A 17360-nucleotide genomic window follows, 5' to 3' on the forward strand; every position below is an offset into this window, starting at 1 on the left:
AAATCAAAAGGCAAAATCAAAAGTCCAAACACATCAAACGAATGGATAACAACTGTCATATTCCTGACTTGGTACAGGCATTTTCTAATGTAGAAAATGGTGGATTGAACCTGGGTAAGTGGCTTGTTTGAAGTTAATTTGTTTTGCCCCTGAGTTTCACGACATGCATGCATCCCGATGATGATGTATTTGTCACTGGACAACACACAAAAACAACCAATCTCACCAACGTGTCAACCCTCATCACCCACCCCACCCCACATAACCTTACCATACAATTTTAATAAAATATTTTCATATTAAACTTTTATAAAAGTCAAGTTAGCAATAGGATAAGTATCCCAGATTACTGAGTGGTTAGCATTATTAGTCTCAAATAAAAATAATTATTAGTTTTTTTATCTCTATAGACGTGCACTTGACGTACAGAGAAAACTGACAGAGCGGTCCATATCCGTTATTTGCACGCCAAAGGAACGCTAAGCAATGAATCGTATACCGTATACATATCTATTTAGGGGCCAGCAGATGTCCGCTTCCGGGTGCGGCTCGATTTTCTCGCTGCTTTGAAGGCCAATTGGTGACATTCGTCTGTTATCTGCTCTTTGGTTGTTGTTATCTCTTTGACCCTTTTCCCCATTTCCATTCTCAATTTCAGCATATACGAAGTATTTTTTTATAACTTCATTGACACATGTTTCTAACCAAAATATTTTTGTCTAAATGACTATGTATATATCCACGCTCTGTATGAAATACAAGAGTATCAAAAGACTTCGAGATATCAATATAAATTCGATATGTAACACCAAATCACAATCGTCTGACAACATACCATGCTAGGTATCTTATCAAACACTAAGATAAGTAATATCAGTCTTTAAAATACAGTACTGAATTATCCCATCTAGTTTACCTCGTATCTTGTCCTGTATAATGGAGTTATTACAGACATTTTATTTTCTGTTTATCATCTTTGAATATAAGGTTTTTTGTACCGATCATGATATTCATTCGGAAATACAGGAAATAAGGAATCTATTTTCAAAAGAAATGTTGCGGTTGGAAACTGAAATGCATAATCGCTATGACAGAGCTGCGAATGAAATTAAGTTCTTAAAAGAGCAAATGAAAGACTGCAAATGTAACGAACAAACCAACGGAACAGAATCTAACCGTGAGTAGAATTTAAAATTCTCCCAATGATTCATTATAAAAAGGAAAGCTGGCTCTATGATCTAAGCCCAAGAATTTGCATCAAAATGATGTTGAATAAAAAGTGAACTTATCTCCTGCACCACTTAGAAAACACCATATTTTCAAATTAAACTGTCACATCAATTATACTATGTTAGTTAACAGACACCACATGGTTGCTCTCTCAATTTATAGGTGACAATTGTTGCAAGAAGGGACAAAAATGAAATACACAATACCAATCAAGAAAGGATCTTTTTAAATTAAAAAAAGGGGCAGGGTCATCCCCCAAGTGTGCCTGTGCATTTTCCTAAAACTTTAAAAGTTTTACAATTGTGTGTTTCAAACATCTGTTAGTTAAGTTATATTATCGGTCGTCTTATCAGTATGAAATGACAAATTTATAGCCCTTAAAATTGTATTCTTCAGATGTGCGTTTCGTTACTAGACTCACTATATATATATATATAGTGACGCTTGAATTCAAAGAGTATGAAAGGATAGTAATTTTACGCTGTAAATGAGATACCAATCACTAAAATTTAACTTGTTTTCTTGTATTCCTGTAGATATTTTTTTTTAATTAAGTCTGTTATGCTAAATATAAGAAGAATGGAATTTCGCTACATCTTCGAAAAGGATGAAAAAATGTACATGTGTTTTTTTTCTGTTTTGTAGAATACAAACGACTCCTAATAAATGCTCCTACTGACACACCAGAATCACAAAAGATAGCATTTTATGCCCATCTATCTAAAAATATCGATAACTTGGGCAATCATCAGCCAATAGTATTTGACAAAATCAGATTGAACCTTGGAAATGCATATAAATCCGTTGACGGCGAATTCGTTGCCAGTGTCGACGGGACTTATTTCTTCATCTGGACAATATCGAATAGTGATCATACATATATGCAGTCAGAATTAGTCGTTAATGGTCAAGTCTTTGGACAAATAATCAGTGATGCAGCAGATCATACAGATTGGGCAGTATCAACGGCGTTTGCGATCGTTTCACTGCAATCAGACGATCGTGTATGGATCCGTTCAGGTGTTGTGCATAGTGGCCATGTTAGTGGAACTGGGTATGGAACATCGTCATTTGCAGGATTCCGCCTGTGATAAACACAAAGTATTAAAAAAATGGTCTTCTATTGTTCTCTTTATTTAAATTCAGCAATACACTCTATTGGGTTATAATTATAAAAAAGAAGATGTGGTATGATTGCCAATGAGACAACTCTCACATATGGCCTGTTTTTCATGAAGAGGTGTCATAAGTTAAAAGATACCTTCCTTCCTTTTTTTTTTTTTTGGCAATGGTATATCAATCATCAATTTCAGAAACGGAAGGTCTTGTTGTTTTAGTATTTTTGGTGCTGAGCCTTTTATGTTAACTTGAATGTACAAAATACTTCAGTATTTTTGAGTAAACAGAGTAGATAATATTATGTAAATTGAGGTTGTAAACATACATACCCATTTTAGTGCAAACCTTAATATAAGTATTAGATACAAATGGACAGAAAAATATAGAAATTAAAATCTACCGAGCCTTTCTATAAGAAGATGAATATTTTTGTTGTTCGATTTTTAAATTCATGAGTTCCATTTACTGTCAATGCGTTTGTGTGCTGAATTAAAGCCGATTACAGTTTACATTTTTCATAACTTAATGGTGGATCCGATTTGGGTATGTAAATATATTTAGGTTTTCGGGTCCTCTTTCTTACAGGACTTGTGCAACAAATTGACTACATACATCTTGTTCCTCATAAACCAGCTTTTGATTTATTCTAATTTATAACCGAAATTCCGGAAGATGACGGGTTACAGAAATCCGTTAAAATATCCACATAGAGTTTACTTGGGGTCAAGTATTTTTGGGACATGGTCGCAGCAGTCCTTTTCAAAATCCAATGATGCTTTTTTCATATATATTTTTGTTTTCAGGTACTTCAATGCATTGTTGTGCAACATATTTTAACTATCTGCATTTTGTTTTTCTTTAAACAAGCTTTCGACTGATGTATATTGCAGGATTAAAGGTCTCAGTAGTCCGTTTAAAATCCCATGTAGGTTTTTTTCAAGTATATTTCGGTTTTCGTGACCTCTGCAACCTTTCATGTAGGTTTCGTGAATATTAACTACATAGAAAAAAGAAACTATGAAGTATAACAATATAACTGGAGTGTAAGTTTTCCTCCACTTTGTCAAGAGAGAATATATTAATTAAACCTTATAATGCGCTAGCTGAGGAGACGGATTCAGTGGTTGGGGTGGATACAAATATGGCCCAAAACAATTATGGATTAAAAATTTAAACAGATAGAGCGCAATCTCTTTGTTTATGTAAATTTCTTTTTTTAATGTATATATTTGTATTCATTTTTTTTGTTTGTTTTCAGTGTTGGCTGCGACAACAAGCCGTATGAGCTATAATATCCGTTCAAAGGCGGATACGCCTTTATCCGATAAGACTCTCAGTATTGAATATATAATCAACCTAGTATTCACATTAAATAATTACTTTTTTTTCAATTCATAGAATTCTAGAACTATAACTTCATGCTTCCTTAAAAAAAAAATTGAAAAAAATAATTATCTTCAAACAATAAAACATACTCTCTGTACACTGGCGAGCTATGAGGCAACCGATTCAACTACCAACCAATAGACCATGCAGCATATTTACACATACACAGCATTTGTAATAATGTACGTCCCATACCGTTTCACTTATCTCTAACACTGCTAACTGGTGCCGATTGTTTACTCCTCGAAACTATCTGCATATCTGCCGCTTCACCGAGAAATATCAGACTGCGAAGCAGAATCAAATCCAGAATATGTACTGGGTTTGTAATACTATTTTCGTTATGTCGACGATGGAGTCTTAATTTATTTTCAGTTGGATAAGAAGTTTAATTTTTCACACATTTTGTAGCAATGGATTTATAACAGAAATGTTAACTGCATGAAGCTTACAACAAGTTATTTATGATATATAAAAAAAGATGTGGTATGACTACCAATGAGCCGCAACTCCAAATCTTCAACGTAGAAGTTAAAACTATATTTCACTGTAGACTGGCCTTCGTTATTTTTTTTCATAACGACCTAATTTGTTTTGAATGAAAAACTGTAACGTAAAGCCTCGGTAACACCTTACCGGATGGCACTAACGGACGCCTAACGGATGAGAATAAAAGTTGTCCGTTGACAAAATTGTTATCCGTCGGGAGTCCGTTGATGTGCTGACCGAATAAAACGGATGCGTAACGAATGCATAAAGCTAGGTTCACACTGCCGATCAGATCAACTCGATGAACCCGATTGTCCAAATTTCCACAACCAAGCTCATCCAAAATCTTGATCGGGCTTGTTTACGACTTCTAACCGACCGCCATCCGACTATACACGACCTTTTCTCGACAATTCACGACCCATCAGGACTCCATCCCGACAACAAAATGAATACTTATTCGATAATTCTGATCCATTCACGATCTTTACACGATCTTTACTCGACTAGATAGGCCAAATCAACTTTTTCACGATCTCAGTCTGACCTTGACCAGACCAGATCGACCTGATCGTATATGGGTCGTAAGGATAATCGGGTATGCACAATTTTAGTATAAAAACGTCCAAAACTTTTATTATCCGCCGCTTCTGAGTGAGCATTACGTGTTACCCTTGTCCGTCCGTACGTATGTGCGTACGTCCCAACAATATTAGTTTCCGTTCTCTAATTTTATTTTGCCTCAACCAAATTTTATGATACGCCGTATACAGGATGCTGTATTACCATAAAACACAGTTCAAAAGCGAACTTGAGTAATTACCCTTTATAATGTTATATATATGATAGCTGGGGTGTTATCAGTGTCCCATGAACACATTTTCCGTATATTTGGTTATATCCAGTAGAAGGTCCGAGTAAAATCATAATGGAGTATGTCCGGTAAGGTCCGATTTAGGCCCCAAATTTCAGGTTCATCTGAAGAAAGATTTTGGACACTTTTTAAACACTTAAGCGTCTATTTCAGTTGATTCAATTAGTTTATGTGAAAGATTTTAGTTATTAAAAACGCTCCGATTCAAGCTTAAATAGGACAAATCTATCAAACATGCCAAAAAGAGTCACTTTTCAGATGGTTTTTTGTCAAAAATGAAAGTGGCCGCATCCGTGTTCACCCTCAACCTTTAGTTATGTTATGTATTATCATCAAATACAACTTACATTTCAATATTAAGAATGAACACAAATGCAGCCACTTTCATTTAACACGGAAACCGTCTAAAATTTAACTAAAATACTTAAATTGTGAAGATTTCAGTAATCCAATGCTAGTTCCCGATATATGTGCACTGTATTGTAAAAAAACAGCCCATATTTATGTAGCAGAAGTATTCTACTTTCCAAAAAATAACTAAAAATATACATTTTAACAATATTGTAAAACTGCTATATTTTGGGGCCAAAAGGGGGTCTTACTGGACCTACTCCTTTAAAATATCTACATAGAAATAAAGCAATTGGATTTGTGGGCAAGGTGGTAAGAGCCCAGAGAGACAGATTAATAGCTGTAACGGAGCTTAGCGAGTGAAAAGAAGACGAACAAGAAGGTGTAGACAGCAACGGGAGCCGAGAAATCTAGGTGAGGCAGTGGCTGACACGCCGACCACATGTTGGCAGTATGAGAGACTTGCACTAACTTAACAAAGAGGAATCCAATGCTTATAGAAACTTCCTCATAGCGGACACTGATATGTAATGTTAGTTGTATTGCATTTTTTTTGGAAATGACACCACAAAATGAGATTTGTCACTGGATTATTACTTATGTTAGATAGCAATATACATAAACTTTACCATCCCCTTTTCCTTGCTTTCTTACAAATAAAGCATATACTGTTTGTGTAATATATGTGCATAAGTATGTAATCAGTATTCTTCATAGATTTGATATCCAGTAGTTGAATGGTTAAAGATACTTATTTTCTTTTTTCTGTATGGCAACAACCTGCATGTATTTGCTTAAACATATTGCAAAAAGGGGGAAAGGATGTCACATACTACCCCAACATTTTACTCAAAGTAGAATTTCAATCCCCTGGAGTGATACCTTTTCTGAAACTGTTTACAACTTTACATATATCTATCAAGAGATCAAGAGTGCATTTCTTTCTAACCAAAGTTTAGAAAACGTTGAGTGCCATTTTTTATAGTTTGTTTAACGTATTAGTAGAAACAAATGCATCGTCTAATCAGAGTTCGCTGACCCTGTTTGAACTGTCAAAAACGCATGCACAGTGTGTTGTTATTTGAAATTATTACGCGGGGAAATAGGTTTATGTAAACTTTGCAAAAGTATGCTAGAAACAAATGATCAAAACATGTGCACGCTGAACTGTTTGTATCGCTAGTGTAAGAACGAAATTCGCTCCAATGAAAAAAAAATATTTGTCTTTCGTCTCCTTTTTGTGTGAAATTACGTTAAAAAGTTCGAATGAAAACAGTAGAGTGACCTATAGTTGTTATTAATCATTTCTATGTCATTTGGTGTTCTGTGAATATCTGGTCTCGTTGGCAATTGTACTAATCACTTTTTTATACTAGTACAAACATTTCTAGACAAACGAAAAATACGGACAGACAAAACAGAAAATATCCCCATAAAACAGGTAAATATAATCTTGATCGATGCTCTTATCAAACCAACTTCGAAAGATAACTTAGTCATCAACAGTCTAATAATGAATGTTATTGCTCAATTACTTTCGTATTTGAAAAATCCGCCGGTGCCAAAATTGCAGGATATTCTTCCCTTACGGAACACCTGACTTCATCCCAGGTTTTTGTTGGGTTGTGTGTTGCTATAAAGTTTTTAGTTTTCTATGTTATGGGGCCTGCTGTTTGTTTTCTCGTCGGTTTTCTTTTTTTGCTATGGCTGAGTCGCTTTGTTTTCGACCTTTGAGTTGGATTGTCCCTTTGGTGTCTTTTGCCTCTCTTTTAAAATGTTCCCTCTACTTGCAAAAGTAAAGACACGTACTGTATTTTTGTACAGTTAAATATGATGTTGCCAATATATTTTTGCGGAGACAAAGTTATGAGAGTTAATCAGATCTGCTTTTAGAGAATCGTGTAGTAGTCATGTGTTCTCGTGTATGGGCGAATAGAGATCGAAGAGTGGTCGAATGTGGTCGCGAAGGGATCGGGTATCGGTCGAGTTGGTCTGGGATAAAATAAATACAGAAGTCGTAGTGATCTGGAAGAGATCGGACATTGGTCGAGTTAATCTGGAAATGATCGGACTTTAGTCGAGCAAAGGTCGAAATGATCGAGTACTGAGCGGTAAATTTTTTGTATTCCGACCGTACTCGATCTCTACACGATCCTTTCCCGATCAATTCGACCGCTACTCGACGAATTCTCGATCTCTTCTCGAGTGGCTTGCTTTTCGGTCCTTACTCGATTGTTTTTGACATGTCAAAAACTCTCGGGTAGAAAGTCAGATTGATGACGAGTAAGGTAGACTATCCCGAACATCCTTGTCGATTGAATCAGACCAGTCTCCCGATCACGTAATTTGTCTTGATCGGGCTAGATCGAGTTGATCTGATCGGCAGTGTGAACCTAGCTTTACGGACACACACCGGATATGCAACATACGAGAAACGGTAAAGTATAATTTACAACACAGAAAATGTATGTTTTTTTCAGATTTTTTATTATCATTAGGCCATAAAGTTCCTTTTTAAAGTCATCCTCTCCCTATCACCCTACCGGCTATCAAATCGTCACTACCCTCATGCTATTTTTGTTAAAATGTCTAAGGTTCATGGCTGATATTAAGTGCATAAACTCTCTGTAAAATTTCCTTAATCGATATATTACAAATGCTGGGTTTGCTATGACACTTTTCATTCTCAATAACCGATAATCTTTGTTGGTGACTCACTGTTAGATATTTGCTTAGGCACTTCATTTTATACGGCGAAAAAATCTATACAGAGTATAATTGTACAAATTTAAGATTTTTTTACTTTTATTATACATGTTATATGATATACCTAAATATTTTTTATTATGGCAAAACAAGCTGAGGTGGCTCATAGAAACAATGAACATGTGCATAGACTGCGGTTGAAGAATGTATTTTCGATCTACAGTACTCGGAAATTTCGTCTTTAAAGACTTTTTAATTTATGTTACTTTCTTACTTATGTATCTTGCAAGTGTTAGTGTTAATAAAGGACTTTACGTTTCCCTATTTGTGAAATCTCTGGTTAAGGTTGATAGTTGTTTCCAGTTGTTTCGTTTTGGGTTTGGTTTTGTCCGGTTTTATGGGTTTCTCGTTTCCTTGCAGTTCAGTATTTTTTTTAAATACATTTTTTACATGGGCGATAACTCACGATGCCTTAGGAATTCTACTAGATAAATCTGGTTTCTGCTAGTATATAGTACAAAATCGTAAGCAATAAACCAAAATGAACAGATTATTCTTCGCATTAAATCTTACACACACGTTAATGGTGAAATGGATAGCTCCGTGAGGAAAAGAGTAACAAACGCCGGTAAGTATTCCTTTCATAATATAAGTTTGCATGAATGATTCCGGGGAAGCAACTCTATTTGAAATTGGCAAAAAAAAAAATGACAAAGCATGGAAATCAGAATTGAGTATATAAAAGAAAATCAGTATTTCATTGAAATAAATATAATATAAAGTAATGAAATAAATAATTAAAAAGACGATATGCAAGTGACTCAGGTGGGAGATTGCTGGCTGCTGAATGATAATCAGCTGATAATTGATCTATTTATATAATAATATATACGCTCTGACAAAAGTAAAGCACCACCAACTTAATGTTTTAAATATTTCAAGATAAAAATGATAAACATTAATGTATCGGACCTGTAACTTAAACAAAAGAAAACGGACCAATACAATTTTACATTTATTAAATCTAACTTGATTGTTTTTAAAAGCGGTGGTTTTAAAACATGTCGGTTTACTAACCAAAAATTACATGTTACTAATGTGTGTCAATATAAGCATATGCATTTTGAGGTGATGGTACTGATTAAACAGGATATATCATATGAAAACATTATCACCCAATCAAACAACCAGAACTAACTTAAACTGTTTTAAAATGCTGCATGGGGAACGCATGCACGAAACAGTGGGCAACAAGATCCATTGTGATATACCTGACTTAGGTTTGGGGGACTAAAGACGAAGTATATATATTGCAAATAAAAAGAAGAACTTTCATATTATGATCCTTTACTTTGGATTCAAACGCAAAAGAGGCTGATACATGTAATCATCGAAACAATCATGGTTAAGACAATACAACGTTTCCGGAAAGTACGGATTCAACATACAGATATATAACATCCCCGCCCAAAAATGAAAAATTCCCATATTTTTCGAAAATGTTGAATTCGTACTCCAAGAAGAAAAAGATTCAAAATTTTATATATAACAATTCAACACAAAAAAAAAAACAGGCACCTTTAAACTTCATCATCTATTAATTTCTCATGTTTCACAGACATGTAAATACAAACACATATGACCAAATGCTAGTTACTCTTTAACTTCAACATAAATATGATGTGGCGAAATCTTATTAAATATAGCATATTTTCATTTACTGAATTTTAGTGTGCTTGCTAAAAAGTGATTGATATACAGTACGAGATTAGATTCAGTGGAGTCCCTACTCCTGCTAATGGTTAGATACACCTTATAATGAATAAAATTTATAGGTTACACTATGTAAAAAAAAAATCTACTATTGCGCCAACTTTCATGGTACCATCCCTATCATACACAGATTCTCTCGATAAAATAAAACAATAAAGTGATACAAATAAATTTCAGCAGAACAAGACTATCAACCAGGGTTTATTTCTGAGTCATCTCTAATGCACCACTAACACACAAATCAGATTTTCTTTTCTTACTGTGCACAGACAGATTGAAAATTTAAATGCTAGGATTTCCATCAAATGAGTCATACATAATGTTCGTTATCATACCAAATCAATTCTTCATCAATCTTTACTAACAAGTAAATTTAAGTATCGCAGTACTTCATTTTAAAACATTAACTTCTACCTCTATGACTTTTCAAAATATTTCACATATTGAGGTATACCAAAAAAAAACTAACCATTAGCAACTCAACTACTTAAAAAATACAACAATAAATCCAATAAAATAGCTTGACTATCTAATCTAATCAACATATTTACATGTGGACCAACAACGAAAAAAATCATTCAACACAGTGAACTTTGACGGTATTTTCACACTCAGTGTATTTCAAAAAAAAAATAATTAACTGATTCATTTAAATCTTTTTTTTTAGCAATAAAACAATTTACTGTCTTAAGTGAGCCAAAACATAAAAGTCTTTTCAAATGGAAACTTTTAAAAAGAAAAATTAATACTTTTCTCAAAACTTTGTATGTCGTTATATTCAAATAGTTAAAATTAATACTTAAAAAATAACAGTTCTGTGACAAAAAAAAACCCAACATCTTCAATATATGTTTGCAATAAATGATATTACTACATGTACTAATCATAAAATGTATCAATAAAATGTATCTTCAAAACAGTTCAAGTAAATTGTATCTTGTTCTGTAACTTTCGATATGCATGAGATAAATCTCACAGCAAAATATGTCTTATTCAGCCTTCTGTTTGCGATATAAATCTCACAGACATGCGTTTACGGAATAATCGGAGGTGGTCTCGACTTCAATAAGGCACGCGCCTTTGGTCCTAACTGATTGTCTTCGATCCAAATTGCGTTTTGCGCCGGTTCCCCTATTAAATGCGCAAGGTAGTGAATATTTCCATCGTGATTTTTCTTTGCTAAAAATCTTTTCACTTTTAATAATGTCCCGTCTGACGCAGAGCTTGTTTCGGTGTCTGATGTAACAAAATTATCGTCTCTAAAGCGTACAGGTTTTTGTCTCTGTCTTGTTGATCGCCGGAGGTTTGGCACTTCTTGAATTTCGTAATTTGTGCTAGATTGTTCACTAATCAAATTATCATTACTTGCTGACGCAGTATCCACGGTATCTTGTTTGTTTATGACACGATCCATAAAATATTCACATGGATTTGGTACACGAATATACGCTGGTTTCAAACGGTTAATATGCACTTTTGGAATAATTTTGTTTGTATTTGGGTCCATTAACGAATAAAGATGTGGACTGTCTATTTGATGAATGAAATACGGTCCTGCATGTTTTAGCTTAAATTTCTGACCAGCCCCTCTGGGGTCTTTTCCTAAGTACACATAATCCCCTTTTTCTAGAGACAAATTATGAGCTTTCAGATTAGCCCTTTCAATCATTGATATTTTAGATTTTTCTGAATTTTCACGCACTTGTTTTCGAATAAATTCAAGTTTGTCAGCAAACTCTCGGATATAATTGTGATAATCTTTGGGAATTTCTGAAAATGCGGTTTTTGATAAACACGATAAGGGAAATGATGGTCTTTGTCCATAGATAATCTCAAATGGTGAATATTTTGTTCCTTCATTTACGGAATTGTTCATAGAAAAGACGATGCTTGGAATAAAATCCTCCCAATTTGTATTGTTTAACAAATACGGTGTAATTCGCTCTGCTAAGGTTCTGTGTGAGCGTTCGCAAGTTCCCAAACAGTGATGTGTAAAACTTGGTGTGAATTGTTGTTTGATATCTAAAAGTCTACATATTTCTTTTGTGCATTTTCCTATCATCTCGGATCCATGATCGCTAATAAGAGTATCAAAAACACCAAACTGAGTGATTATTTTATAAAGTGCATGCGAAACAGTAATTGGGTCGGAATTTGGTATAGGCTCTGTAAAAATAAACTTGCTAAACATATCGACTGCAGTACACACGTAACTGTTGCCTGACTTAGACACTGGAACAGGACCAAAAAGGTCAATTTCCCAAACTTGAAAAGGACGAATTGGAGTTTGAAAAGCAACAATGCCGGCTTTAGTCTTTCTGGTAGTCATCTTACGACACTGGCAAGCATGACAAGATTTTATGAAGTCGGACACTTTTCCTGCTAAATTTGAAAAATAATAATGTTCCCTTATCAAATCTATTGTATGCTGTATGCCGCCATGGCCTCCAAGTGGTGAATCGTGGTAAAGCGAAATAATTGTTTTTACGGCTATTTCAGGTAACGCAAGCTGATACTGACAAAATTGTTGTGTTCGCTTAGATCTTGCGACTCTAGTGTGAAAAAGCAAGTCATCGAATAAAGAAAAATCTCCTGATTCAAGTAAAACTTTACGAGCTAGTTTTTGTGATTGTGGTAAATCACCATTTTCTAAATATCGAAAAATATTGCCAAATTGCGGGTCATTAACTTGTAACTGTTTTAAACTTTTCGGACTGAAATCACAATTTCGGAAAATTTTCATCGATTCTATTTTCTGTTGGACAGTTTGCTCATCGGAAATAAAATTAACATCTGACGAATCGTCTACAGTTGCCGATACTATGCTACCAATTTCAGGGATATTTGAGGAGCTTAATGCAGATTGGCTCGTTTCGACGTTATTTGTAATAAATTGACTTGCTTCGCTTGAATTGTTCATCATAAGGTTTTCATCACTTGTTTCACCTTTATCGTAAGATTGGACAGAATGTCCTCTTTCGGAGACTTTTGCAGTTGAGTCGGAAATGTCAGACGCCATCGGTTTTTTTCGACTATCGATATACATAATTTCATGCTTGCATCACAGCTGAAGATTGACCAATCAGATAATTAGATTGTGTTTATCTATTTGAATATTGGAGTTGAAGTGGTGGCAAATCCTCGGGTTTTACCATATATAGGTACACAAACTTAAAACTCATTTTATTTTTTGTTGAATCATTAAAATTAAATTTGAGATCGTTTTTTCAAATCTCCTTATCATATTAGACATGTGTTTTAAAAATCTTTGTGATATATTTTACCGTTTGGGTTTAAATTGGAATTAAAAATTGTATTTTCCCATAGAGTTTGAGGTAAAATCCAGAGAATTTCACCTCCTAGAAATTTAAAATGCCAGGATGTTCGAAAATATGTATGGGTTGATTCATGCGAATTCGTTTCTTAGTAAATTTGCGTTTAACACAATCATCATTTTCCTCGGTATCGCCATCATATTCAAAGTCTGTTTGTTTGAAAGATTCACTGACTGACCTACTAAACAAATTTTGCAAAATATCAATATTATTAAGCTGTAGCTCGTCGGTGTCACTTGATTTGTCACTACACAATAAGTTTGTAAAAGGCATGCCATTCGGTGTAATAATATTTCCGACATTTTCAGTGTGATATGGAAAATATGGATCAAGCTGGTCCGGACTTTCAAAACCTGTTGTTGACGATTTGTTAGGCGCACGGGACAGAGCGTCGGCGACTTGCATGTCTTTACCCGGTTTATATCTCAATTCAAAATTAAACTGCTGTAATATGGCGATCCACCTTTCATAGATTGCTCCTTTTAACTGTTTTTGAAAAAGTGGCTTAAGTGCTTGGTGATCACATTCAACTACGAATTTCTGTCCCCTTAAATACATTGAACAGTCTAATATTGCTGTTACCATACCAAGAAGCTCCAATTTTGTGGGACCATAAGACCTCTGCCATTTACTTAGAGACTTTGAACCAAAACGAATAACACGCAATTCTTCACTAGAATCATCCATTGGGTGTTGTTGATATAACATATATCCTATTCCTTTACACGATGTGTCAACTGCAAGGTAAAACGGCAGGTCGTACTTCGGAAACGCAAGAACTGGTGAGTTTGCTAGTAATGTTTTAACTTTCTTAAAAGCCTGTTCCTGTTCGATTCCCCATTTAAATTTTACAGATTTTTTCAGTAACTTGGTCATTGGGTCAACTTCCACACTAAAGTTTTGTATGTACTTTCGAAACCAGTTAAAAAGTCCAATGGCTCGCCGTAAATCTTTAACCGATGTTGGCGATGGCATATCTAGTACTGCACTAACACGATCGGCGGGAGGTTGAATTCCATCTTTTGATATCAGATGTCCAAGAAAAACGCAAGAACTTTGTGCGAATGAACATTTCTTCGGTCCGAGCTTTAATCCTGCAGTGGCAAGACGATGGAAAACTTCATTTAAATCACCAATATGATCCTCAAATGTTTCAGAAACTATCAGTATATCGTCCAAGTAACATAAACAAGATCGAAATGTCAAGCCTTTCAAAACTTTGTCCATTAATAGCTGCATGGACGCTGGAGCAGAACTTAAACCCATTGGTAAACGGAGAAATTTATACGATCCAAAACAAGTGTTAAACGCAGTATATCGTTGACTTTCCATTGAAATAGGTAATTGGAAAAATCCAGAGCTCAAATCTATTGATGTAAGAAAAACTGGTTTTCGGTCAGAAAAAGATTCGGTTAAGTCTTGTAAATCTGGTATTGAATACCGGAAGTCTTGACATTGACTATTTAAGTACCTAAAGTCACAACAAAATCTGAACTGAGACAAACTTATAGATTTATTCATTGAAGTGTTTTTGGATTGAGGTCTAGTTCTTTTAGATACAAGAACTATCGGACTAGTAATCGGTATATCTTCCGTTTCTTGAACCGGTGAAATAATGCCCTGTTTTAGTAATTCATCCAAGTGATCACGTAGTACATTTTTCTTGTCCGGTGACAATCTATACGGTTGCTGATGCTTTGGTTTAAAGTCTGGTTTTAAGCAAATGTTATGTTTAACAAGTTCTGTATATCCTAACCTTGGATTTTCATCGGTAACAAACAAATCTTTATATTGAATTAAAAATTGTGATATTTGCCGCTGCTCATCGGTTGATAAATGTTTCGGCAATTCAAAGTTTGACAAAAACTTGGACTCTGTTTCCTCACCTGAATTATGACTACTTTTATCTAATTGTACATTTTGAACAAAGTGTTTGTCTTTGTCATCTGCATTGATCAACATGTAATCTTCCGTGAACGGTTCAAAACTAGCAATAATGTCTCCACGTGAGATAAATATTTGGTCATTAGTAGGATTTAATAACTTGATCGGAACAGTTTTATGACTATTTACAGTTACAACGGCTTTTGAAATTAGAAGTCCGCTTTTCAACAAATGAGAACTATTCTGACACATTCCTGTTTGTCCCTGTAGAATAAAGTTTGCCACTTTACCCCATATCAAAAGTTCAGAATTTGGATCTACAGTAACATGCTTTTGTAATTTTATTTTCGCTGTTTTATTTGAGACAGATAAACTACTAAAATCCAATACAATTTTCTTTGAAATTAAGTAACTCGTACCAAGAATCAATGGATGTGAAGATTGAGTTAGAATATATGTATGTATCCAATGCTTGCCCTGTGGCACTTGTATTTTGATGGTACATTTGCCAACAATATTTACGGACTGGTTATTCGCCAAAACTATTTTCTCTGATACTGAACATATTGACGTTTTACAAGTGTCAGGCAAAGAATCATAAAAACTTTTAGAAATAATGTTTATTGAACTTCCAGAGTCTACAAGTGCAGCGACAGATATGTGATTGACCTTAATGGGCATATGAATAAATTGAGATTTAAAACTAGTTAAATTTTCATCAGTAAATTCGCAGTCTTCAGTATCAGTGGAATAATTAACATAGTTTAGTTCTTCACGTTGACGACTTTGAGGCGGACTCCTTTTTCTGGCACCTATGGATGAACGCCCGGAGGAGCGTGCCCTATGACCCCCGGGTTCGACTGGTTTCCCGGATTACTATGATGGTAACACTGAAAAGCACCATGACCGAATTGCTGACAAAGTTGACACTGCGTAGTTGGACTTATTTCACCTTGACCATTCCAGTTGCAATTTGCTCGATAATGACCAGGAGCCTGACAATTAAAGCATGTTTTTTGTCGGTTATTTCCTGTCTGACCTGAAAAGTTATTGTTGTAACGAGGGTTGTTGTAACGAGGTTTTTGATATTTTGGAGGCATTTCTGGTTTGATATCGGTACTTTGTGATTTTAATTCTGATAATGCTTTTGTGAGCTCTTTAACTTGGTTTTGTAAATCTTGAACCGCATTATTATCATTAGCAACCATTGGCTTAGCAGCTGCTACACAAACTTCATCATTCTTCCTATACCCATAGGCTTCGCCCATTTTAGCTGCGGCCAACGCACTAACACTGTCTTTATGTGTACCAGCCCTAACAAAAAACGCAAGCTGTTCCGGTAAACCCTTGATAAACTGAGAGAGAATTTCATGGTCCTTCTTTTTCAAAATCTGAGCTTTCTCAACTATCTGTCCATAAAAATCTTCCAAAATTTGACCCCTACTTAATTTCATATTTTGAAAATTTTCGCTCTCAAGGAACACAGTCGGACTTTGCCAATCTAACTCAATATACTTTTCTTCAAAAATTGTAAGAAAATGTCTCCATGTACGTTTGCTTCCCGAATCTAGTGAATTAAACCATGTTAATGCAGGCCCTGTTAAATTAAGGTGGAAAGCGGCAATCATTCTCTGATCATCGATATGGTCAATTTTGTGCAGAGTTGCAAATGAAGTAAATTCTTTCATAAACACTGACGCATTTTCGTGAGGATACCCCCCAAATTTGCGACAAGCAGCCAATTTTTCCATTATTGTATCTGAATCTCGAATGAAACTTCCTGATTGATTTGCCAATGACACAGAATTATTGGGAGTGTTAATTTTAGGAACTAAAGAAAGTAATTCGTTGAATTCGGCATCCTCAGATTCGTAATTTCGTGGCAAATAAGTGTCATGAAAAAGAGCTAGATCGTCTTCACTATCATATCGGTTCATGGGTGACGCTTCTTGTCATAGAAAATTCAAATGTAACGAGATAAATCTCACATACATAAATAAACAGTTTTATACAAACATACAGCCATTTTCTGCCCTTATGTAATGTTGCGAGTCATACCACGTGTGTTGCACTGTTGACATTATTATCTTCATTTTAATGTTTCATATGTTCATTTTGTAATATTAGGTACCAATTGTTCGATTTTTGGTTCCTCCACCATGTGATATACCTGACTTAGGTTTGGGGGACTAAAGACGAAGTATATATATTGC

The 17360-nt window shown here is 34.8% G+C and overlaps 2 protein-coding genes across 2 annotated transcripts in view; both read left to right on the top strand.

The window, feature by feature from the left end:
• Positions 1–41: 41 nt before the first annotated feature.
• On the top strand, positions 42–2321 carry LOC139492669 (heavy metal-binding protein HIP-like). The gene is made up of 2 exons (XM_071280820.1): positions 42–114; positions 1876–2321. Exons 1-2 carry the CDS (start codon positions 42–44, stop codon positions 2319–2321), a joined length of 519 nt encoding a protein of 172 aa, XP_071136921.1.
• A 6098-nt stretch (positions 2322–8419) lies between these two features.
• LOC139492078 (putative N-acetylated-alpha-linked acidic dipeptidase) overlaps positions 8420–17360 on the top strand; it is an 83556-nt gene continuing 74615 nt past the window's right edge. Inside the window, exon 1 of the mRNA XM_071280207.1 lies at positions 8420–8783. Within this exon, the coding sequence (XP_071136308.1) occupies positions 8747–8783 (37 nt within the window). The 5' untranslated portion in view covers positions 8420–8746. The remainder of the gene's footprint in view (positions 8784–17360) is intronic.

The sequence above is a fragment of the Mytilus edulis genome, chromosome 10 (assembly GCF_963676685.1).
Source record: "Mytilus edulis chromosome 10, xbMytEdul2.2, whole genome shotgun sequence".
In the NCBI taxonomy this organism is placed as follows: Eukaryota; Metazoa; Mollusca; class Bivalvia; order Mytilida; family Mytilidae; genus Mytilus; species Mytilus edulis.

Bases quoted from the DNA above. Each gene is read 5' to 3' on its own strand.
- LOC139492669 (XM_071280820.1), top strand. From the start codon at position 42: ATGGATAACAACTGTCATATTCCTGACTTGGTACAGGCATTTTCTAAT. The intron at 115-1,875 runs GTAAGTGGCTTG...TCTGTTTTGTAG, and splicing joins AAATGGTGGATTGAACCTGG to AATACAAACGACTCCTAATA.